Source organism: Erpetoichthys calabaricus, chromosome 13 (genome assembly GCF_900747795.2).
Source record: "Erpetoichthys calabaricus chromosome 13, fErpCal1.3, whole genome shotgun sequence".
Classification (NCBI taxonomy): domain Eukaryota; kingdom Metazoa; phylum Chordata; class Cladistia; order Polypteriformes; family Polypteridae; genus Erpetoichthys; species Erpetoichthys calabaricus.
In genome coordinates this window covers 12,174,924-12,200,191 of record NC_041406.2, presented here as the reverse complement: position 1 = coordinate 12,200,191, position 25,268 = coordinate 12,174,924, and the positions used below count along the sequence as shown (strand labels likewise).

The 25,268-nt window shown below is 43.4% G+C and overlaps 1 protein-coding gene and 1 long non-coding RNA gene across 4 annotated transcripts in view; one reads left to right on the top strand and one right to left on the bottom strand.

Annotated features, from left to right (window-relative positions):
* LOC127530043 (uncharacterized) overlaps positions 1–25,268 on the top strand; it is a 454,116-nt gene that overhangs the window by 292,970 nt on the left and 135,878 nt on the right. The window lies entirely within an intron of this gene.
* The window catches only part of dnah5 (dynein, axonemal, heavy chain 5), a 437,381-nt gene that overhangs the window by 294,155 nt on the left and 117,958 nt on the right, over positions 1–25,268 (bottom strand). For all 3 annotated transcript variants that reach the window (XM_051935611.1, XM_051935612.1, XM_051935613.1), the window contains exons 12-14: positions 11,291–11,398; positions 7,257–7,342; positions 1,649–1,970 (exon numbers count right to left, since the gene is read on the bottom strand). In XM_051935611.1, the coding sequence (XP_051791571.1) occupies positions 1,649–1,970; positions 7,257–7,342; positions 11,291–11,398 (516 nt within the window). The remainder of the gene's footprint in view (positions 1–1,648; positions 1,971–7,256; positions 7,343–11,290; positions 11,399–25,268) is intronic.

Sequence of the window (25,268 nt, the reverse complement as noted above, 5' to 3'; positions counted from 1 at the left end):
TCTTCTGAACACTGTCAGGAAGTCGATAGCTTAGAGTCCACTATGACTCCTAAATCCTTCTCATAAGGTGGACTCTTGATTTTCAGACCGCCCATTGTGTACTCAAACCTCACATTTTTACTTCCTATGTGTAATTCTTTACATTTACTGACATTAACTTTCATCTGCCACAAATCTGCCCAAGCCTGTATGCTATCCAGGTCCTTCTGTGATGATATAACAGATTCTAAATTATCTGCAAATCCACCTACCTTGGTATCATCTGCAAACTTAACCAGCTTGTTACTTATATTCCTATCTAAGTCATTTCTAAATATTAAAAATAGCAGCAGCCCCAGCACTGCCCCTTGCTGGTCACCACTCTTAACATCAGCCAATTCTGATGGTGTGCTCACCCCATCACCCTCTGCTTCCTGTGTCTGAGCCCATTCTGCACCCATCGACAAACATCACCCTGAACTGCCACTTCTTTTAATTTGATGCCCAACCTCTCATGTAGCACCTCATCAAATTCCTTCTGAAAGTCCAGATCAATAATCTCATCTGCTCCACTTTGGTCGTGTCCTTTTCTTGCCTCCTCATAGAATTCTGATTGTTAGTAAAACACGACCTCCCTCATCTGACCCCACACTGACTTTTCCTAATAACTCCTGTCCTTGCCAGGTGTTGCTCATTCTTATCCTTAATAATTCCTTCCATTAATTTTTCTGTGATGCATGTTAAGCGTACTGGCCTACAGTTGATTGGATCTGCCCTGTCACCCCTTATATATAATGGGATGATATTTGCCATTTTCCAATCCTTCTGAATCTCTCCAGTGCGCAGTAACTTTCTAAAAATATGTGTCAAGGGTTTCTATCTGTACTTGCTAGCCTCCTTAAGAACTCAAGGGTAAATATTATCTGGTCCTGATGATTTGTTTGATTTCATCTTATTTAATCTCAGTAGCTCTCCTCTCTCTACAGTTTCCAAATCCCTCAGTACCTCCTTAGTAGTCCCTGTTACCTCTGGGAGGTTATCCATTTGCTCACTTGTGAACACCTCAGAAAAATGTAGGTTTAGGGCAGTTGTTTCAATACGCGTCTTACGCAAACTTTTTGAAACCCAAGTCTGTTGTGGATTATTGCATAGGCAGAGCCATGGCTGATTTGCAAAATGATTTGCCGCATCATCTACTGTCACTCCTTGATTCAGCAGAATCATTTCACGTGCCCACTCAATGTGGTCATCGGTCGTGGACGTCCGGCTCCTTCTTCATGGCTGACACTTGTGCAACCTTCCTTGAACTTCTCTATCCATTCATGCACACTTCTTCTCGACAAAATACCGTGTACAAAGTCTTCAAAAAATATCGGCACACCCTCAGACCACAAAAAACAAATCAATGCACGTCACTCTTCTTTTGTGCAAATCACATGTGGGGCAACCACTGTTTCTTGCACCGCAGTTACAAATGATCTGACAGAAGACGTTCACACCTGGGGAGACTGGAACCTCGTATGGTAAAGGCAGGGCTGCCAATAGAAGCTTTAATATAACCAGAGTGCGGATCATTTTTGACTCACCCTCGTACTTTGGAAATAATGTGAACATGCCAAATAACCACAATGCTTTAAGACCACCAAATTCGCACTTTATGGCATCATACCTGTCTTATCCATCCCCTGTGATAGAGCACCTCATACTCGAGCAGAACTTTGGCCACCTTATTGTAGTTGCGTATGATGCGCTTTGCTTCCGCCGTCTGCAGCACGCTGGGTTGCTGCTGAAAGAGCTCCATGGGGTCTTGTATTCTCCTGAATAGCTGACGAGCCCACAAGATCTTCCCAGAGATCGGAGGTAAGTCGCGGGCAATAGGAGGTTCATTCTTATGCTTGGTGTAGATTTTGGAAACCATTTCAATATCGCGACCGTAATTTAAGAGTATCTTTTGATACTTGTCATCAATGCCGAGATCAGGTATTCCTAATCTGGAAAAGAGCACATTAAAAAAGTTAGGGAACTTTATAAGGGAAACTCTTCATTATATTATACGTATGTGCTAAAAAGACCAAAAGGGACCCTTCTCCTCCTCTTTCGATATGATGAGCATCAGTCAGCACAATCAAACCTCCAAGTGGGATCAACACAATTAAGAAATTGTGTGAATTCATCATATCGCAAGGAGAACCAGGAAGCCAACAAAACCAAAGAGTAACAGCAATAACTTGTTCTCACCATGTGTACCGATCACAACAGTTGTACAGTAAATCTGCAAAGAAACATCAATGATGTTTACGGGCGATAATTAATATAAAAGAGTAAAGGTATAGTTAAGCATACATCACATTTATATATATATAAAATCCAGCATCTCTCTGTCTGTCTGTCCACTTTTCGCGAGTGAACTACTTAACAGATTTAGATCGTTTTTATTCTATAATTTGCTTGAACATTCCGGTTGATTTTGCGACTTCTCTCATCGCGCTAAGTATCATAGTTCACTTGTGGCACCGATTAATAAGCGTGAATCTGAGAGAGAATCTGTGGGCCAAGGGGGGCGGGGCCCTCCTCACTCACACGTCAGTCTCCATTCGAGTTGCTCTTCCTTTTGCCACGTGTTGGAGTGCACCTTACCTCTGCTTAGCGAGCGATACCGGTTTGTTCAGCAGACATTATAATCTACAGATTGTTAAGGAGTACCGTTTCACGTTTGTGAGAGAGAGATCAGAGCTCCGTGTGTTTTAGAGGGTAGCTGCTGATTGCCAGAGATATCACAGCCATGTGCTTTGCTCCCCACAGTGGGGGGGAAGCTCTCCCTTCAGAGCTGAACATGATCAGATACACTGGCGATGTTTGCCGATGGAGCGTACCTACCTTCCGCTTGACCAGAATTACATTTTTTTTTTAAATTGATTTTTAAAGTTTGTCCCGTTTCACTACTACATGGGCGGAGCCACGTGGGACAGCTAGTTAGTGGATAAAACAGCCTAATTACGCAAAATGAAATATCCCACACCCCTCCATTAATGAGATATTTAATATTTTAATGTTACAACAGGTCAGGTCAGGTTGGGGAGCATGCGCTGGTACAGCGTGTTGCCGCACCCACCACATGACGAAGCAGCTCGGGATCCTGGTTGGCAACCCCCCCCCCATGGCAGACACGTGGCCCAGTCCCCCATCCGGAAATGACCCTCTATCTGCCGCAGCCAGGTTTTATGTGGGTGATCCCTTGGCCACTCAGGTCCTCAAAAATGAAGATCACCCTCAGGGAATCGCGCCACATGACCGTAGTGCCGTACCTGACGCTCCCTCACAATGCTGGTAATGTGCCTCATTTGGGACTCCGTGAGCAACACAAAGTCAAACCAGCAGAACCTAAGGACTCTCCGAAGAGACACACATGAAGGAGTCCAGTCTTCATCTCAGGTCACTGGATAGCGTCCATGTCTCACAAAAGAGGAAACACCAGGACTCTAAAGACTTGGACCTTCGTCCTTTTGCAGATATCCGGAGAGCCACACAACCCTTTCCAGTGACCTCATGACCCCCCATGCTCTCCCAAACCGTCTACTGACTTCATAGGAACAGTCACCAGAGACATGAATGTCACTGCCGAGGTAAGTAAATGTATGTTACAACATTAATTTCAAATCAAAGGTCCATGAACAGGGAACGTTTATTGCCTATTTAACACAATAAGCAACAATAGGAAAAAAAAAACATATAAATGGTATTAAATTTGAAACATTCAAGAATAGGTTTGTCACAACGGTAAATGACAGTGGACATGGATGATTTCCACAAACAATGAAACATCACTTCGGTCACCACAGTGGACTTCCGACCTGTCAGTGGACATCTTGCAGCCAGGCCCTTCTCAATATTTTAAAGCCAAAGACCCTAACATAACTCCTCTATTAACAAAGTATTTAACATTTAAATGTTACAAGATTAATTTAAAATTAGAAGGAACTAAGAGAGTTTATTGCCTATTTAACACAATATGTAAAAAATATTATATATATCTATATATATATATATATATATATATATATATATATATATATATATATATATATATATATAGTGGTACCCGGATGGGGGTGGTACCCAGCCGGGACGCCCGAGAAGACTGGAGGAGGGTTTGTGCCTCCTCCAGACCTCGAGGGGGTGACTGCCCTGGGGGCCACGGGTACAGAGCTGCGAAGCTCGACGCTGTAAGGGCCTGTGGTCACCACCAGGGGGCACCCCAAAACCAGTAGGACCCTGGACCTCAGCACTTCCGCCACACCCGGAAGTGCTGGGGGGAAGAAAAAGAAGAGACACCCGGAGTGCTTCCAGGGATACAGCCGGCACTTCCGCCATACTGGGGCGTGTCGGTGGGAGATTGCCGGGAACACACCTGGAGCACATCCGGGTGCTTATTTAAAGGGGCCGCCTCCCTTCAGAGGATGACTTGAATTGGGTGGAAGACGGATGAGGTCTCTGGAGGAGAGAAGGAGGCGGCCTGAAGAAGAGAAAGAGAAGACATTGTGATTTGGCCAGAACTGTGGGGTATTGGGGCTTGTTGTTGAACAGTATTGTATAGATGGAAGACCACAATAAACGTGTGTGGGGTAATTCAAACATGTCTGCCTGTCTGTGTCCGGGTCAAGTTCCACAATATATATATAAATAAACTATTATACTATTAATCTAAAACAGTCAAGAATAGGTTCTGTCACAACAGTCGACATCATCAAACAATAAAACGTCACTTCCAACCTGACAGTGGACGTCTGCAGCCAGAACCTTCTTAATATTTTAAAGCCAAAGACCCTAACGTAACTCTTCTAAGATACCCTCGTAACAAAATCTGTTACTAATTATCTCAGAGGAGACTTGAACAGCATTAAATAAGTTTTCATACTTTTACCTAAAAGAAAGGAATACAGTGGAACCTTGGATTGTGAGTGTAACTCGTTCCGGATTCGTACTTGTAATCCAAAGCACTCGTTTATCAAAGTGAATTTCCCCATAAGAAACAATGGAAACTCAGGTGATTCGTTCCACAACTCAAAACTATTTATATAAAAATGATTAATACAAAATATAAAGTAAAAATACATCAAACAAATTAACCTGCACTTTACCTTTGAAATGAATCATGGATGGTGTGCGGGAGACGAGAGAGAGGAGAGGAAGAGGAGGGTTATCGTGCAGGTCGACTTTCACTCTTAACTAATGGAATCCCTGCTCTCTGTTGGCTCACTGGAATCTTCTTCTTTTTTTGCGACTTTAACAAGGAGCCTCTCCAATGACAGTTGATTTTGCCTGAAGAGTCAAAACACTTGGACACTAAGGTCCCCCTTTTTTAGACACTAAGGTTTCTAAACTCTTTTGGGATTCCACCCCAATGGGATGACACGTGCAAGAGCGTCCCGAAGCAACCGCAGGCACCCAACGCTGTAGCAGTTTGCCGTAAAAGCGAATCCGAAAAGATCACGGACATGCTACAAGCTCCTGCCGTTGATGCGTGATACAAGGAACATTATAAATGAGCAGGGCACAGGATTACTTGGCCACTAACCTGGTCAGGACCCTGTCTGACTGCTGTGTCTGTGTATAGGAGAGCGGCAGATCCCGCTACAATAAATAACCGCGCTGTTCCTGTTTCAAGCTTTATAAAGCTGGTGTTGCTAAAGTACTCAGCCTCAGCCTCATGTTTTGGGGTGTAAGACAGGGACTCACACGTTACAGCACACACACACACATGTGGTCACAAAGCTATAGTAAACAGTATACGCTCGTATGGATGTTGACTATATGAGTGAGGCACGCCGACTGAGACCGAGAATGGGAGACGATTACCCACAATCCCGAGAGAGAGAGAGAGACAGAGAGAGAGAGAGAGAAAGAGAACCACCATGGGCTCAGTTGTGATCGCGTGACACTTGGCAGACAAAGCATATACGTACTACTCGTATTGCAAGACCTTGCTCGTTTATCAAGTTATAACTTGTCTATATATCTATAAAATCCCTATGTGCGTCCAGGTGTCTGTGTGTGTGTGTCTTCTGGTGAAGTGCGCATACGCGGGGCACGGTGTGATGCGCGATATTACTGTCAGAGAAAGTTACAGGCGTTTTACGGAAATACAAACCAGTATTACTGCGAGAGGAAATTAAAGGTACACAATACAGTGACGCATATTACAGCCACATACAAGCCAGTATTACTGTCAGAGGAGATTAAAGGCATATTACCGACGCGCACGCCTGTATTACCGGCAGAGAAAATTAAAGGTATATTACGGACGTACAAGCCAGTATCCTTCAATAAGGGCACGCACAAAAAGGCGAGCCTCAAAAGGGCGACCTCAATTGGGCGCAGCGAATAAAGGCGCGCGTAAATAAAGATCTGCACCTTTGTTGCTCTTCACACATTCCAGAACCATTTGAACTAAATTATCTACGAACGCCTTTATTCGCCGCGCTCAATTGAGGTCGCCCTTTTGAAGCTCGCCTTTTTGTGCGCGACCTTATTGAACAGAGCCGTACAAGACAGTATTACTGTCACAGAAAATTAAAGACACACAATACACGGCGGCAGCCCATGAAGAACGGTCAGCTCAGCAAGTAAACATCAACAAAAGAAAGGCTGAAAGAAAGAAAAATACGACCAACAAAAAGAATGAGGTCAAAATCCCTTGCCATTTAATATAGACTGTTCCTACTAATGTTTATGAACTACTGTTCTAGCACCCGTTATTGTAACGGGCTAAATGACTAGTTAAAAATTAAAACACTTGCAGACCAAGTTACTCACAATCCAAGGTTTTACTGTATTTAAAATGATCCAGAAACTCAGCTGCCTTAAACAGCACATGCAATGGCCAAGCTACAGAGAGAGCTCCTCCGTCAGTTCTCTCGGGTGACTGCAGTTCCTGTTACCACAGCAGCTGACAGTAATTGACAACTCTTATACCTCATCGGTAATATAAAAGACAATCATGAAGATGAGGGATAAATGAAAATGAAATGCACAAAGCAAAACACAAAACAAACGCAAGCAAGACAGAAGGGATAAATAACAAAAACAACGAAAAATGAAAATAAGAAAATGACAAAACAGAAGTCGTGGCACACAGAAGGTCCATTCAAACACAGGGAGGACATTCAGACTCCATAAAGGTGGATGCTGAAACGGAAACTGAGCCCAAATCCATGGCCAGAAAACAGAGACGAGATAATAAGTGTGATATAAATGAATTAAACCTCCTAAAAACTTACTTTTCAAATTTCCGAAGAACAAAAAGTGCTCCTTCCGTACTCTGAATCCTTGCAAATGTCATATCCATAAAGTTCTTTAATTGGTTCTGTTGGGAAAATAAAATGAAGTTAAAGGGAGAAGGAAGATGGCCCTGCTAGTCTGAGGTTGTCACAGCTGTAGGACAGCAAAGTTACCATTCATCATACGCAGGATGGGCCAAGCTGAGCTTTCTCCAGATGTGTCTCTTGTTAAGCCCCTGACACTGTACTGTGGGGTGGCATGTTTTCTGCATGGGCACTGCCACTGGTGATCCTGTTACCCACAGAGATGCTAGACATTACAGGTATGAAGTGTGTGGTACTGACGTCACCGACATGACGATATAAGGTCATGGCTGGGCACTTCCTGCTTGTCCAAGATTACACATAGAAAACAAAACCAAGTTCTGCACACATTGATTTGTTGGCTAAAAGAAACACTATCTTTGTTTTCAATTTCTGATTATTGCCTTGAACATAAGAAATTTCACAAAAGAAGGAAGACCACTTAGTCTATCAAGCTCGTTTTTTGTGGCTAATAGCTAAGCTTTCCCAGCATCTCATCCTGATCCTTCTTTTATGTTGTCAAGGTTTCTGCTTCAAATCCATGTCCTGGTAGTTGTTTGGAATGCTACGACTCTTTCCATAAAGAAGTAATTCCTGGCTTCAGTCCTAAATACACTTCCCCCTAATTTCCACTTGTGTCCTTGAATACGTGATTCACTATTTGTTTGAATGAATTTGACCAGATTTAACTTATCAGTTCTATTGAGAACTTTGAAGGACTGCGCCCATATTCATCAAACATCTCAGAAGTACTCGTAGGAATTGCACTAAAAGTCTGACTAGGGTGAGAATTTGTTCCACCTCAGAGTAGGACATGAGAAGGAATTACAACACGACCTACGCCCACTCGCCGCAAGGTGCAGAAGTTCACGCCTCGCAATAGATGACATCACCGTTTCACAGCTCCCTGAGCCATAAAATGGCACTCATGATGACGTTTTCTAGTTTTCTGATACTAACACTAAGGCTTCACCGGAAGGACATAATAATAATAACAATAATAATATTTAAAGAAGTAGCAGATGAAGGCAAATACAAAGGCAGGATATTGTGGTAAGATGCATGCGACTGTTGCCACTTCCCAACCCTGTCATACTGCTTCTAATTTACATAACAGATAATAATAATCCCCTTTAATAAAACCCCTGTGTGCGTCCAGTGTCCGTGTGTGTGTGTGTCTTCTGGTGAAGTGCGCATGCGTGGGGTGCGGTGCGACGCTTCAAAGCAGATGCTTCAAAGGCCGTCTGACACGTCACACATGACAGAGAGGGCGGGACCTATAAAACATCGTGCGGCCGATCCAATCGGATTTCTGGAAATGAGGTAAGACTTAAAACAAAAGGCACAAAAAATCCAATCGGGGTACAGAGACACGGAGATCAGCTTCCCCAAAGAGGTGGGATTAGTGTTTGTGGTTGTGCAAGTGTTCACTCTGAGGATGTCAGATTTGCGATTAAGAAGCCTGGCCCGGTAAAGTGTAAAGTGTCAGTCGTTGAAGGGTATATTCGTTGATATTACAATATAATGACTTTTAAAAGTAGATTTATTTTCACGCACATAAAATACGTTGTTGGGGAGATATACAATAATCAGCTGCACGGCCGCACAGATTAAAATACTTGCTGGGGAACTGCACAGTACTTGCTGGAGAGACGCCATAGGCAACTACACGCCACACATTACATCAATTGCTGGGGAGTATCTGCTGATTGCCAACTGTTGTGACAGAAAATTAAACGCATATTACGGACATCAAAGCCAGTATTACCGTCAGAGAAAATTACAGGCTTTTTACGGAAATACAAACCAATATTACTGCGAGAGAAAATTAAAGGCACACAATACAGTGACACATATTACAGCCACATACAAGCCAGTATTACTGTAACAGAAAATATTACGGACGTACAAGCCTATATTACTGTGACTATCTGCTAACAACATCCATCCATCCATCCATCCATTTTCCAACCCGCTGAATCCGAACACAGGGTCACGGGGGTCAGCTGCAGCCAATCCCAGCCAACACTGGGCACAAGGCAGGAACCAATCCAGGGCAGGGTGCCAACCCACCGCAGGACACACACAAACACACCCACACACCAAGCACACATTAGGGCCAATTTAGAATCGCCAATCCACCTAACCAGCATGTCTTTGGACTGTGGGAGGAAACCCACGCAGACACGGGGAGAACATGCAAACTCCACGCAGGGAGGACCCGGGAAGGGAACCCAGGTCTCCTAACTGCGAGGCAGCATTGCTACCACTGCGCCACCATGCCGCCCTCCTAACAACATTCCACCCAAAAAAGAAGAAAAAGATAATGAGCGTCAGAAAACCGCTAAAAGAGAAAGACTCAGAAGAGCAAATAGATCTATAAAGGAACAGGAAAATGAGCGTAAACAAAATTCTCAAAGAGAATGCACTACTGTTCTACCACCCGTTATAAACGGGCTTAAAGTCTAGTAATAATATAATAATAAAATAGGGCGGCGCAGTGGGTAGCGCTGCCTCGCAGTTAGGAGACCCAGGTTCGCTTCCCGGGTCCTCCCTGCGTGGAGTTTGCATGTTCTCCCCGTGTATATGGTGTCAATTATTTCAAGCTCACATCGACTTCTAACCTATTGTCATTAACGCTGAACCGCTGAGAGCACACACGGCACCGTTCACGTTTACCACTCGTCCATTGATGACGTTGAATGCCAATGTATAATCTGAGGCTACAGAAAGGTTTTTCCCTTGCATCAGTTAATGTTTATTTTTTAAAACGTGTAATGTGCTCTTGGGTGGCACTGTGGCGCAGTGGGTAGCGCTGCTGCCTCGCAGTTACGAGACCCGGGTTCGCTTCCCGGGTCCTCCCTCTATGGAGTTTGCATGTTCTCCCCGTGTCTGTGTGGGTTTCCTCCCACAGTCCAAAGACATGCAGGTTAGGTGGATTGGCGATTCTACATTGTGCTTGGTGTGTGGGTGTCCTGTGGTGGGTTGGCGCCCTGCCCGGGATTGGTTCCTGCCTTGCGCCCCGTGTTGGTGGAGATTGGCTCCACCAGACCCCCGTGACCCTGTGTTTGGATTCAGCGGGTTGGAAAATGGATGGAAGGATGGATAATAAAATATTTAAAGTAGTAGTAGAAGAAGGCAAACATTAAAGGGTGGATATTGTGCTAAGCTGCATGTGACTGTTACCACTTCACAACCCTGTCATACTGCTTCTAATTTACATAACAAATATTATTATTATTATTATCATTACTCTTTACATTTACATAGCCCTTTTCACACTACTGAAAGCACTTTATACAGTGAGTGGGGAGCCACTTCAGCCGCCACCAATGTGTAGCATCCACCTGAATGATGCGACGGCAGACATTTTTGCGCCAGTGTGCTCACCACACCCGAGCTGTTAGGTTGTGAGGTTGTTAGAGACAGAGGATGATTGGGGATCAGAATGACTAGGCTGTGGTGGGCAATTTAGCCTGGAAATCGGGGTACACCCCTACTCTTTACAAAGGACACCCAGGGATCTTTAATGACCACAGAGAGTTCGATTTTTACGTCTCATCTGAAGGGCGGTGCCAGTTTTACAGCACAGTGCCCCCGTCACTGCCCTGGGGCGTTTGTATCCACATTCAGATGACAGGGTAAGCGCCTCCTGCTGGCCTCACCAACATCATTCCAGCAGGAAATCATCATGTCCCATACATGTACTGCACTTCGGACATGCTTAGCTTCAGGGGTATGCCCTGTTCTGATGCACAGGTGGTATGGCTGCTGGCATGTAAAGTTATTGGTGTACATTTGTATTTGAAGCCACTGGCACCTTAGCTTATATGTGATTCAGGTATTCCTTTTTTTTTATTAACAACATTAACCGTGCCCAACTGTTTATTTGTTCCAGGTAAATGACTGTGAGCTCACACATCATACACCAGAGTTTAAGACTCACTTACATGAAGTTCACTTGTATTTTTACAAAAGTCCTCATAGTCCTGATCAAAGTCAGTCTTCCTCTGATCCAAGAAGTTGTACTGCTTCTTCCTCATGGATACTACAATAGCCTGAAAAAAAAAGAAGAAATCAGGATGGAAATCTTATATAAACCACTGGAAGACAGTCTCCAAACCCAAAAAGATATTGTTGTTTTCCTAAAGGTCTGGTTTTTATTCACTCGAAACACACAAGAGAAGGGTAAGTCTGGGAAAAACCCAAAATAGCAGGAATGACAGAAAAGCAAAGCAAATCCTGATGTCCTATCAAGGCTTAATTTGATGCTCTCACTCTCTGGTGGGGTGGGCTTCTCCACTTTCCCACCTCATAAGCCCTCTCGTATTTTCTCATTCCATCTCTCCTGATTCCTGTTGTAGGATAAACCCTGAGAAAAAGGGGAATGCTTTAGGTTGGTTTATACTTGATGTGTCCGTGCAGTGAAAATGATGTCAGACTTGGAGACATGCTGTGCACCAACATTTTTCTGATTATGCGGCGGTCCAAAACGGTGAATTGCAAGGAGAGAATCGAGAACGAAGGGCTAAACGTGACACAATAGGTCATCGAAGCGCAAGACAGATTTGAAAATATCACGTAGGTCCACCACTTGCGAGGATATGATACTTGTCCTTCGTTTTGGACAGCTGGAGGCACAACTCTTCTTCCATCAGCAGACTCTCACTTCATCAGCTGCGATGATGTTAGGTATGTGACACTGACCAAAAACTGTCACTGACTGACTAGAAGAATATAAACCTAATAGGAACCTAATCAAGTACTTTGTTAAATGGTGCAACTCAAACCACCTACAACTGAACACCAGCAAAACCAAGGAGCTGGTGGTGGATTTTAGGAGGCCCAGGCCCCTCATGGACTCCGTGATCATCAGAGGTGACTGTGTGCAGAGGGTGCAGACCTATAAATACCTGGGGGTGCAGCTGGATGATAAATTGGACTGGACTGCCAATACTGATGCTCTGTACAAGATAGGACAGAGCTGACTATACTTCCTTAGAAGGTTGGCGTCCTTCAACATCTGCAAAAAGATGCTGCAGATGTTCTATCAGATGGTTGTGGCGAGCGCCCTCTTCTACGTGGTGGTGTGCTGGGGAGGCAGCATAAAGAAGAGGGACGCCTCACGCCTGGACAAACTGTTGAGGAAGGCAGGCTCTATTGTGGGCACGGAGCTGGACAGCTTGACATCTGTGGCAGAGCGACGGGCGCTGAGCAGACTCCTGTCAATTATGGAGAATCCACTGCATCCACTGAACAGGATCATCTCCAGACAGAGGAGCAGCTTCAGTGACAGACTGCTGTCACCGTCCTGCTCCACTGACAGACTGAGGAGATCGTTCCTCCCACGCACTATGCAACTCTTCAGTTCCACCCGGGGGGGTAAACGTTAATATTATTCAAAGTTACTGTCTGTATACCTGCATTGTTATCACTCTTTAATTTAATATTCTTTTTTATCAATATGCTGCTGCTGGAGTATGTGAATTTCCCCTTGGGTTTAATAAAGTATCTATCTATCTATCTATCTATCTATCTATCTATCTATCTATCTATCTATCTATCTATCTATCTATCTGTCTGTCTGTCTGTCTGTCTGTCTGTCTGTCTGTCTGTCTGTCTATCTATCTATCTATCCCTGCCTACTATACTAATATCTATCTCTCTATTATTATATAGTGCCTTTCATATCTATCTATCTATCTTATAGTGCCTTTCTATCTATCTATCTATCTATCTATCTATCTATCTATCTATCTATCTATCTATCTATCTATCTATCTATCTATCTATCTAATCATGCCTACTATACTAATATCTATCTCTCTATTATTATATAGTGCCTTTCCTATCTATCTATCTAAACTTGATAACTGAGCGGATTGCAAGAAATATAAATGCGTTTCAGACGCTGACCGCACAGTGGCTTCACGTGGTATAAACAAACCTTTTGTAGGAAACGATCTTAAAGAACTGATCAGGAGTTTTAGGGAACAGGCTAAAGTCATTGTGGGAAAGGTGCTATATAAATAAAATGTATTATTATTATTATTATTATTGTTATATTGTTATTATTGTCATTGAGCAGGGACAGATCAGAAGGCCAGAAACAGACTATGAAAACCTACCACCAAACCCTGTTTAAATTTACATTGAGCTGTAAACAATTTCCTTATTATCTTTCCTAATATTTGTAAGTATAAAGTATTCATATTTATTATTAATTAATAATAACAAGTTTGTTCAGAGTTGTTTATTTAGTTTGGCTTTTTACTGGTGTAATCGTCCAAAGAATCAGAGAAGTCCACGAAAAGCATTTGGGGGCGCCAACTGGGCGACCCTATTTAATCGTAACTCAGATTCCGACAACAATAGCAACAAAATAGCCAAGGTTCGGGCTTCTGCCTCTTTAGATCAGATAGGAGCTCTGTCCAGCACCAGGCTGGGGTCCGAAATGCGACTCCTCCTTCTGGGAAGGTCTCTTTTTATAGGGCTCTGACCGGAAGGGGCGGGCCCTCGATGGCCGTCTTCTCAGAGCTGTGGATGGTGGAGAAGAAACCATTAGCAATGGCACCCCCTCTCAATCTGGTGTGGTGTCGCTTACCTCAATGGAACTAAGCAGGCTCGCATGCGTGACAGAGGGTATCACCATTTTGGGATCATTTTTACTATGATGCAGTGACCCACAGCTAGCATTAAAAAGGAGTTAATTATTAAAATAATTTATAGCTTCCTTAGTATCTTCCTATGAGTTCTTGTACTCATTTTGGGATTTTTGATGGCTCCTGATTCTGAATCGGACGTTAGTTTTTTGATCCGAAATCTTCTCTTGCATTTCTTAATTTATTTGGTCTGCTAATCGTCGCCATTTTGGCTTGCCATCACTAGGACAATGTTCCTTGTTGAATGACCTCAGAGGTTGTGATCTTTGGTTCAGGACACGACGGGATTAGACAATCATGAAAGGGGACACTTCCAATCCGAGTTTGCGGATACATGGTTGGGTTTCTGAGGTTTTGACTTCTAACCAATTACGTGTTGGGGTTAAAAGCTGCTCAGAAAGGTCACCTCAATATCCAAGGTGATGTATTCTACAACAAACCTTTAACTTAGTAATTTTGCATTCTTTCTTTGGTTCTCCATTTTGTTTTCATTGCCTATGTTTTTCAATCTCGATTTGTGTCGCTCATTTGTCTTTGGTAAACGGTTCGGTTTGCCTCATGGGTTTTTGACCTTTTCTCAAATTTTGGACAACTTCTGGTTTTAATTTTAAATCATTTTGTTAGTCGCCTATCACAACAGATCCATTTTGAAGTTTGCAGGCCATGTGCCCTGCTTCTTCAGTTTGGGACAGGGCTGATTTTGCTACTAGGCCTCGTCTGAAGCTTTGTGCTCTATCTTTTGAACCAAATTGGCTTTTGAGTTTTAGTGAACCAGCAGATCTTTGAGGAATACTGAGGTTTCCAACACATTGGAGAATATCTGACAATGACAGCTCTTGATATCTCCTAGTGGCAATCTGTCTGGCTTTCATTTTTATTTTTATTTTTTAAATCACTGACAGTTCCTTTAGTGGTTGGTTTGACGCTGATTCCAGCACTGTCCCCGTATACATCCTTTTAATTCTTTGAGGGCTGAATATTTTTTCCGAAATAACACAGTTTTCTGAAAAGCATGCAAAACAATGGCTTCACACTGTGACAGATGTCCAGGGACCTTGCCCCACTGGGAACTACGGGAGTACCAGAAAAAGGGCAGTGTTTTCCCTGGGCCACAAGGGGGCAGCACCCCTGGGTTGTACGGGGGCCACAAAGATGAGGGATCTTACACCGTGGCCACCACCAGGGGGCACCTGGGTAACCCCTGGTCTGGAGTTTGCAGCACTTCTGCCACACTGGGGAGTGCTGCCGGAAGGAGGACTGAATTCTCTTGCAGCACTTCCGACACACCTGGAAGTGCTGCCAGATGTTAATCAGGGGTTAATCTGCGACACATCCGGGGACTGGATAAGAGGGGCCACCTCACTCCAATCAGAGAGCCGGAGTCGGGTGGAAGAAGGACGGAGCTTGCCAGTGAGGAGTTGGAGGCGGCCGAAGAAGCAGAGAGGACTCCTAAGAGACTGTGTTTTGGTGATTGTGTACTGTATGTAGTCTTGGGGGGTGCAGGTTGTAAATAAACGTGTGTGATTGAAGACGTTCTGTGTCGGCCTGTCGGTGTCCGGGTCCAACCTGTCCACACACACATAAATCAACATAAATCATCTGTTGCTGGGTGCTGTGGCCACCAGTTCACCGTCTCTTGTGACTTGAGCTGCTCAAGGAGGCATGATGGCTGGCAGGAAGGCGTGGCAGGCTGGAAGGCTGTTTTTGTGTGGTGAGGGCCGGGGGCAGCAGCGGTGGTCACAGACACAATGAAACACAATCTGGTTTGTACCTCTTGTCATCGTAAGTGGCGGTTCTCCAGGACAAACGTCAGCTACATGAACACACTCAGCACCGTGATCAGCTGATGCTGGTACATCACTTTGATTTCCGATCACTTGTATCAAAATCAGAGTCCAACAAGTCAGAGTCCAATTCAGCCATAATACACAAAACGTCGTCCACGGAGTATTTTGCTTTGTGCATTCTCTTCGATCTCTTGGTAGATGTCGATGCCGTTTTTTGCTTTTGTTTGCCATTCACTACTCAGGTGAGCGCAGTGAATCTCGGTCAAACTAATGAAGCTAACTTTCCTTCTAGCAAAGAGAGCTGATCAAAAATGTAACGGCGGGTTTGGTCAATGCCCTCAACCCCTCCTGTTGGCAAAAGTCGACATGCACTCTAAAGGAGTTAACAGCCTGAATGTTTATCTGTTTTAAGAGTGAGATAAAGCACAAGAAGCCTGTTGTGAATTCCTGGTTTAAAACAATTTCCTGGATTCAGGGATTTTTACCTGCAAGGTTTTCTGGTTATTTTTGACGTTTCTGAATATGAAGATTTCAGCCATTTCCAGTAGGTATTTTGAATTAGGTTATGAATTAACGTTCTGGTGAAATTCAAGTTTATTTTTTATTTCTACCGCAATGCCATTTTGCTTTTGTTATGGGCGTGGAACTGAACGTAAATTGCTAGGTAATGGAACCCGGACATGATGTCATTAGAGCGACTGTTTATAAGACCTTCACTGTCCAAGTCCGACTAATTCCTAGCCCAATTTAAAGTGTGTCTGTAGTGACCAGGTTTAATTTGGGGGAGTTGTGCTCAATTCTAACTAAACGTGATATATTTCCATCCTTAGGGTTGCACTCTGCATTTCTAGGGGCGTGGCTTACAAAGTCATGACCTCCGGTTCATCAGCGGGACAGGATAAAAGGTCAACCATCCATCCATCCATTTTCCAACCCGCTGAATCCGAACACAGGGTCACGGGGGTCTGCTGGAGCCAATCCCAGGGAACACAGGGCACAAGGCAGGAACCAATCCCGGGCAGGGAGCCAACCCACCGCAGGACACACACAAACACACCCACACACCAAGCACACACTAAGGCCAATTTAGAATCACCAATCCACCTAACCAGCATGTCTTTGGACTGTGGGAGGAAACCGGAGCGCCCGGAGGAAACCCACGCAGACACGGGGAGAACATGCAAACTCCACGCAGGGAGGACACGGGAAGCGAACCCAGGTCCTCAGGTCTCCCAACTGCGAGGCAGCAGCGCTACCCACTGCGCCACCGTGCCGCCCGGATAAAAGGTCAGCCAGGAACGAATTCTTTGTCCAATCTGCAGATGCTATACTCTTATTGCTGCTCTTTTCTTAGCGTCTCTCTTCCTTTTGACTTCTTGCCTGGTGTTTTCACTTTGATTTTTGCCTCTCATCTGGACTTTGGTTGCTATTTTTATTTTTATTTGTTTTGCTTTAACATGTATTTCTCGGTTCTTCTCTGAAAAAATATATCTGTCTCTTCTCAAGCGGGACAGTTTCAGGCTTCGAACGCTGGGCCATGAACTTTCGACAGCATACCAACTTTGACTTTTGATCACGTTGTGGGTTTTGACGTCTTTTAGCTTTGATTTTTTTCACTCGTTTCTACACCTTCAGGCCATCCCCTGACCTGCCATTTTCCATTCCTCAGCAGAACAAAACCTTGATAAAAAATGATGTACAGCATTTGTAGAGCCAGTTCCTTTAATTTCAACACTTGTATGACATGTATGCCACCCCGTTTTGTAGATTAATTACACATATTCTGGATGGTATGACTATAAAAAAATAACAAGTTTAAAATTTCACCAAATGGAAACATTTCTTGTAGGTTGTAAAAGCCCATCCGTAAAAACTGGAACAATTTTTCAAGAAGGAATCTTAACACCAATATAGTTCACAAGCAAGCAGGGCACTGATGTGCGCAAAAAACAAATCATCATGCTGAATAATGAACATAAATGAACAAAGTGCAACAGAAGATCAAATAAGCCAAACACAAGCTGCACAGGCACTTTTAAGATGGCCGCATCTTTACACTTCATTCCCCACACCGCCCTGCATGCTTCATGGATACAGAAACATCTAGCGGACATGCAGCACAAGAACACTTTTGCGTCACTACAAATAAATTTACCTCCCATTTTTCCTGCATTTCTGCAGTCTGTGTAAAGGAATGGGGAAAAAAACCCAAATGTAAAAAACATACCTGGTTGTGTAAAAACTAACGTGAGTCAATGGCATCAGCATAATAAACACTGAAAATATCAGGCCAGCTTGGCCACGACTCATCCATCCATTGTCATTAATGGACTCACATTCATGCGTCCAACTCCATGGCCTGAGCCGAGAGGGGCCTGCACTTAGATCAGTGTTTCTCAACCTCGGTCCTGGGGACCCACTGTGGCTGCAGGTTTTTGTTCCAACCAATTTCTATTTTTAATTGGACTCCTGGGCTAATTAAGTGAACTGTTGTTTTCCAAGTTCTGTGTTTTGGGAACAATATAGAAATTAGAAAACTAAGTTTGGTTAAAAAGAAAAAAATATATATGTTACGGCCAAAACCCGAAGTTCAGCCAGTTCCCGAATTGACCGGCCATTTCACATTTTGGCTGCGAGGTGTGGCCAAAGTCCGAAGTACTAGAAATGACCAGCATATATACTACTTTGGCCAGCCATTTCGTGAAGTGGCGAGAACTCCCTGGTCAAAATCCGATGTGCTGATGTAAGACTGTCCGCTCAAGGTGCGAAGATGCTTAAAAATTTTCAGATGCAGATTCAGAAGTGAGTTTTCCATTCTGCACGAGAAACTGCTCAAGGCAGGTCTTGTTCAGCAAAGAGGACGCCACTTGAGACGGCCTTCCCCTCACCCAAACACTAACCTTAAGGTCAATAAAATAGGTCCCTGATGTTAAGTCACTATTTTAGGGCTAACATGATAACAGAAATGTGAAATCTACTTATATACCTGATCTTAATTATTGTGAAACAACCAAGTGGCGTCCGCTTTCTGAACATGAGCCGCCAAGGCCACACTCAGCGCAATTGCACTACTAAGTGCGCAACAAATCGCTGCTCATGCCTTTTTCCTTCCGACTTTGGCCGATCGCCCCATGCCATTTCGCAAACTGGCTGGCCAAATCCCGAAATCGAGGAAAAGATTGGACATTGGCCAGTTAATTTACAGCGACATTGGCCATTTCCCGCTTTGGCCAATTTCGGGTTTTGGCCGTAACATACTGTATATATATATTTGTTATGGTGTATAAAATCTGTACATTTTGGTTTAATTTTCCATTATATTTTGGTCAAGATAAAACAACAGATGAACTACAATTAAGACAAATCAAAGCAGGTTTTCTTACACCTCACTTTCAAACAGCTGTTTCCAACATTGAAAGGAAGACATTCTGATGGCTCAATTATTTTACAACCTGGGAAAGGATGCTGAGCTGACACCTCAGGCTATTGATTACTTTAACAATTGAGTTTATGGCCTGGGAAAGGGAAACTGAGGCAATATCAAAGAACTTTATTATCTGGGAAAGAGTTTGAGCAAAATTCATCAATCATATTGACAGCCAGCCAATCAGGTGCATGTGCTGTGAAACCAAGGCATGATATTTCATAATAAATAGGCCTTGGTTTGGAGAGGAGAAGGAGGAGAAGGAGGAGAAGAAGAAAGAGAAGAAGGAGAAGAAGAGGAACAGATGAAGACGTCACTGGTCGTCAGAAAGGCATCATGAACATCGATTGCTAAATCAAACGCCTCCCTGGGACATTCATCCTTGTCATCTGTAACTTTTTCGTAAGCTTTTCCTAAAGACTATATACTGTATATTTAGACTTTTCTATCAGTCCTATTTTCTATTTTTCTTTGTTCCAGTGGTATTATTATTATTCTTGTAATAAATACCATGCTGCTTTTAACTTTCTATGCTTTGTCTTAATGTCTATAGAGTGATTGAAGTAATAAAGTAGATTTCTTTGAGCACCTGGTGCAGCCGGAGTTTTGCCATACGCTCTGTGCTACGAGCTTTATTAGGGCTGAGGGTGAGAGCTCCACCCAATAGTAGAGAACAGAACGTAAAGTAAGGTATTCTTGGCTGATAAATGGCCTATAGTCAAGAGTGCTGAGTCTTTGTATGTTTAAATGAATTCTTGTAGACCAAAAGTAATATTTAGGTCTGAGGTATCACTAAAACATCATATGTTGTTCGTGACGATAATAAGTAAGTCTCTTGAAGTGCTGAGTGACAGGCTGATGTGTGGTTTAAAGTGCTAAGGGTTAATCAGCGTGTGTGTGTCATTCATGGGGCACTGTTGTGGTTAGGGTCTGTGTGTGTGTGTGTTTATCTATGTGTGTGTGTGTTCATTTTAAAGTGCAACAGTAGACCAACCCAATAACGAACCTAACGAGAACTTTTACCCTTGAGAAAACAGGTAAAGGGTAAGTAGAGGGAAATACTACGATAATACAATATTAAAATGTACCAAGAAGTTATATGGGAATAATGTATTTTTTTTTCTTTTTTACAATATTTTCATCTTGATTTTCATTCTACTTTTCTAGGTGTTCTAATTGTTTAATTAATCCATTATTTACTAATTAGTGGATCTGATGCTAAAGTAGTTGCAGCCTTTGCTTATTCCGTGTTGTTTGCCTGCTTGTCTGCTCTCCTCATTTTTAATTCTCATTAATAAGATACAAAAAAGGGGAAAAACTGCACAAAGAAAGGGCAAAATATGATGAAATCAACAAAGGAGAATTAAGCATTTAAATCGATAGCAAAAGCAGAAATATTTCTAAATGTCTTATAAATGTAAAAATCATGCTGCTGTGCTTTTCTGAATGTAGGATAAACGAAACATAATCCCAGCTAATTAAATGAGATCAGTGCCATCAGGCGTTATCACTGATTAGGAATCTGATTGGAACAAAAACCTGCAGCCACAGGGGGTCCCCAGGACCAAGATTGAGAAACACTGACTTAGAGCTTTAGTCACTTCAGATCAGTATATTCATATTAAGATAGAGGACAATTTAGAAGGTTAGTGGGACAGCATCAATTACAACTAATCTAATGATAATAATAATAATACATTTTATTTATATAGCGCCTTTCCCATGCTCAAGGCACTTATTGAAACAGTAGGGTATATGTATCACTAGGTACAAATATTTCTGCATAGAACACTAAACAGATAAATACAGGACATACAAAGCATTAAAAAGAATAAAAGACAATAAAGCAGAGTAAAATACTAAATTCAGTACTAAAAGAAAAGTCTAAACAAATAACATCTGTAATAGACGGCCAGGAGCCCTGCTCCACCGGGATGCCTGGAGGAAGGAGGAACCGGGAGAGCAGCGCTTCTTTTCCCTGGGTACCCGGCCAGTCCTTGATCCCTGGGGGACAGCACTTCTGGGACACCAGGAAGTGCTGACAAACCAAGAATGGTTTATGCCCAGAGTGCTTCCGGGTGCAAGGGCAGCACTTCCACCACACTGGGGAGTGCTGCCGGAAGTCGGTCATCAGGCACCTGGAGCACATCTGGGGCTGAATAAAAGGGGCCGCCTCACTCCATTCGGGAGCTGCAGTCGGGAGGAAGAGAACAGAGCTCAGTGGAGAGGAGTGGAGGTGGTGAAGGACCTTTTGAAGGACTGGGAAAAGAGTGATTAGTGCAGGGGGGCACTGTGTGTGTGAGAAGATTGTAAATATGAATAAATGTGAAGGGCTCATGTGGCTGGCTTCCACACATCATTTCAGATAAAACACACACAAACATCTGGACAGAGAGGAAAACTGGAAGAAGGTCAGGATGTCCTGAAGTTCGATGTCTTCCTAAGCAGATGAGTTTTCATTTGTTTACTAAAAGAATGAATGAAGTTGGATGATCTCATGAATTTTGGAAGGTTCTTCCAAAGTCTGGCGCTATACAGCCGATGGCCCTGCTGTCACCCACAGAGTGCAGGTTAGTGTGGGGCACAACAAGATGGTCAGAATCAGAGGACCTTAGTGGGCGATCAGGAGCAGAGTGATGGAGAAGGTAATTGATGCACTCCACTATAAGGCCATTTAAAGCTTTGTAAGTTAATAACAGAATTTTATATTCAATCCTGTAAGACGCAGGGAGCTGGTGAAGGTGAAGCAGGATGGCTGTGATGTGCTCGCTGTTGCTGGTTTTTGTCAAATCTCTTACAGCAGAGTTTTGAATCAACTGGAGTTGTGATAGAAGATTAGAAGGGACACCAGCCAGTAGGGAGTTACAATGAACGATGAGGGACGTGATAAAATTATGTGAATTTCCCCTTAGGGATTAATAAAGTATCTATCTATCTATCGATCTATCTATCTAAAAGCAGGGAGAAGTTCATCAGCTTTTGAAATGGAGAGGAATGAGCGAACGCAGGATATGTGACGGAGGTGTAAGTAAGAAAGTTTCTTAACGTGGTTTATGTGGGTGGAATGAGAAAGGGAGGAATCAAAAATGACACCAAGATTCCTGGCATCAGAAGAAGGTCTGGTGAGATCACCGCCAAGAGGGACTGAGGTGGAGTTCATTTTCTTAAGTTGTGCTTTAGTACCAATTTGCAGGAGTTTAGTTTTGTTGCAATTAAATTTTAAAGAGTTCTGCGCCATCCAGTTGTGAACTGAGAAAACTCACTTTTAACATTAGAATAGAATTGAGTATCATCTGCATAAAAATGATAACCCAGTCCAAAGTTACGAATGATATGGCTGAGGGGAATCATACAAATACAGAGGAGCCGAGGACAGAGCCCTGAGGAACTGCTGGTGTGACCATGGGAGAAGCTAAAAGAAACAGGACATGAAAGAAACCTGGTGGTGGAATGAAGAGACACAAACAGCTGTAAAAGAAAATGAAAGATGAAGAAGTCTTATAAATGAGGAGAAACCTCAGAGAAAGAAGAATACAAACAGACATGGATCCAATGAGAAGTGAAGCAAAATGACCCCTGGCTAGCCGAACAGATTACAATATGCAGGCTTCTGAGGCAACTCAGGCCCCTTCATCAGGCAGGTTGTGGTACAGAAACTGGAGTTCCCTGTGTTTTTATAGACACCAGGACAGAGTCAGCATTGGAAAAACTTTACGTGGGTCATCTCCAATGTCAAAAATGAAGAGATCTCTCCAGCCTAAGATTCATTTAGCAAAAGAGGAGAACAATGTATAGTCAAGATCTTTGGACTGTTCTAGTATCTATGATGTGGAGATACTGAATCAGGAAGTGCAACGGATTAGCAAGGAGGAAGTAAGGACAGCTATGAAGAAGATGAAGAATGGAAAGGCCGTTGGTCCAGATGACATACCTGTGGAAGCATGGAGGTGTTTAGGAGAGATGGCAATGGAGTTTTTAACCAGATTGTTTAATGTAATCTTGGAAGTGAGAGGATGCCTGAGGAGTAGAGAAGAATTGTACTGGTGCCAATATTTAAGAATAACGGGGATGTGCAGGACTGCAGTAACTACAGGGGGATCAAACTGATGAACCACACCATGAAGTTATGGGAAAGAGTAGTGGAAGCTCGGTTAAGAAGTGAGGTGATGATTAGTGAGAAGCAGTATGGTTTCATGCCAAGAAAGAGCACCACAGATGAGATGTTTGCTCTGAGGATGTTGATGGAGAAGTTTAGAGAAGACCAGAAGGAGTTGCATTGTATCTTTATGGTCCTGGAGAAAGCATATGACAGGGTGCCTCGAGAGGAGTTGTGGTATTGTATGAGGAAGTCGGGAGTGGCAGAGAAGTATGTAAGAGTGGTACAGGATATGTATGAGGGAAGTGTGACAGTGGTGAGGTCTGCGGTAGGAGTGATGGATGCATTTAAGGTGGAGGTGGGATTACATCAGGGATCGGCTCTGAGCCCTCTCTTATTTGGAATGGTGATGGACAGGTTGACAGACGAGATTAGACAGGAGTCCCAGTGGACTATGATGTTTGCTGATGACATTGTGATCTGTAGCGATAGTAGGGAGCAGGTTGAGGAGACCCTGGAGAGGTGGAGATATGCTCTAGAGAGGAGAGGAATGAAGGTCAGTAGGACCACCACAACAGAATACATGTGTGTGAATGAGAGGAAGGTCAGAGGAGTGGTGATGATGCAAGGAGTAGAGCTGGCGAAGGTGAATGAGTTTAAATACTTGGGATCAACAATTCAGAGTAATGGGGATTGTGGAAGAGAAGTGAAAAAGAGAGTGCAGGCAGGGTGGAATGGGTGGAGAAGAGTGTCAGGAGTGATTTGTGACAGATGGGTATCAGCAAGAGTGAAAGGGAAGGTCTACAGGACGGTAGTGAGACCAGCTATGTTATATGGGCTGGAGACAGTGGCACTGACCAGAAATGCTAAGATTTGCATTGGGTGTGACAAGGATGGACAGGATTAGAAATGAGGACATTAGAGCATCAGCTCAGGTGGGACAGTTGGGAGACAAAGTCAGAGAGGTGATATTGCATTGGTTTGGACATGTGCAGAGGAGAGATGCTGGGTATATTGGGAGAAGGGTGCTAAGGATAGAGCTGCCAGGGAAGAGAAGAAGAGGAAGGCCTAAGAGAAGGTTTATGGATGTGGTAAGAAAGGACATGCAGTTGATGGGTGTGACAGAACAAGATGACGAGGACAGGAAGATATGGAAAAAGATGATCCACTGTGGCGACCCCTAACGGGAGCAGCCGAAACAAGAAGAAGAAAAAGAAATAAGATCTACCAAAGCGCAGCAGACAAAAGATATATGAAATTATTGGAAACAACCATGGGTAAAATTAGAAGAGTTCAGAGCAGAGAAGAAGAGAGCACGTTGAAGATTTACTGAATGAGGAAAGTCCTAGAAACCCAAAAGAATAATGCAAGTGCACAGAAGGGGTCATGTGGAATGAATTGCACCTAACAGAAGCCAAAGCATGAAGAATGAGAAAGAGGCTGGAGATGACGGACTTCAAGTGAACGCTCTGACTATTAGAAGGTATTGCAGCTCCCCCAACACAACTGCACAGACTCAAGTCCCGGGACAATAAAAAGTAAAAAGTTTTTTTTCACTAATAACCTACACAAAGGCTCCAAAGGTGGCATAAACACAACACACAACACTCGCTTTCTTTCTTTCTTTCTTTCTTTCTTTCTTTCTTTCTTTCTTTCTTTCTTTCTTTCTTTCTTTCTTTCTTTCTTTCTTTCTTTCTTCTCCATAACTCCCAGGCTTGCTTTGTTCATCATAACCACTCCCATGACTCATCTACATATGGCCAAGTCATAGCCTGTTGGATGCACTTTCAGGTCGTGCAGAAGTGCCACAAATTGGGATCACATGTGACACCCACTGGCAATACCCAAAGAACCTGACAAGGTTGCCATATTGGACTCCAGTTCCCAGCATGCCCTGTGGGTGTCTGCACGGGGAGGCTGCCATCTAGTGATTCGGGGAAATATGTAGCCCTGCTGTTT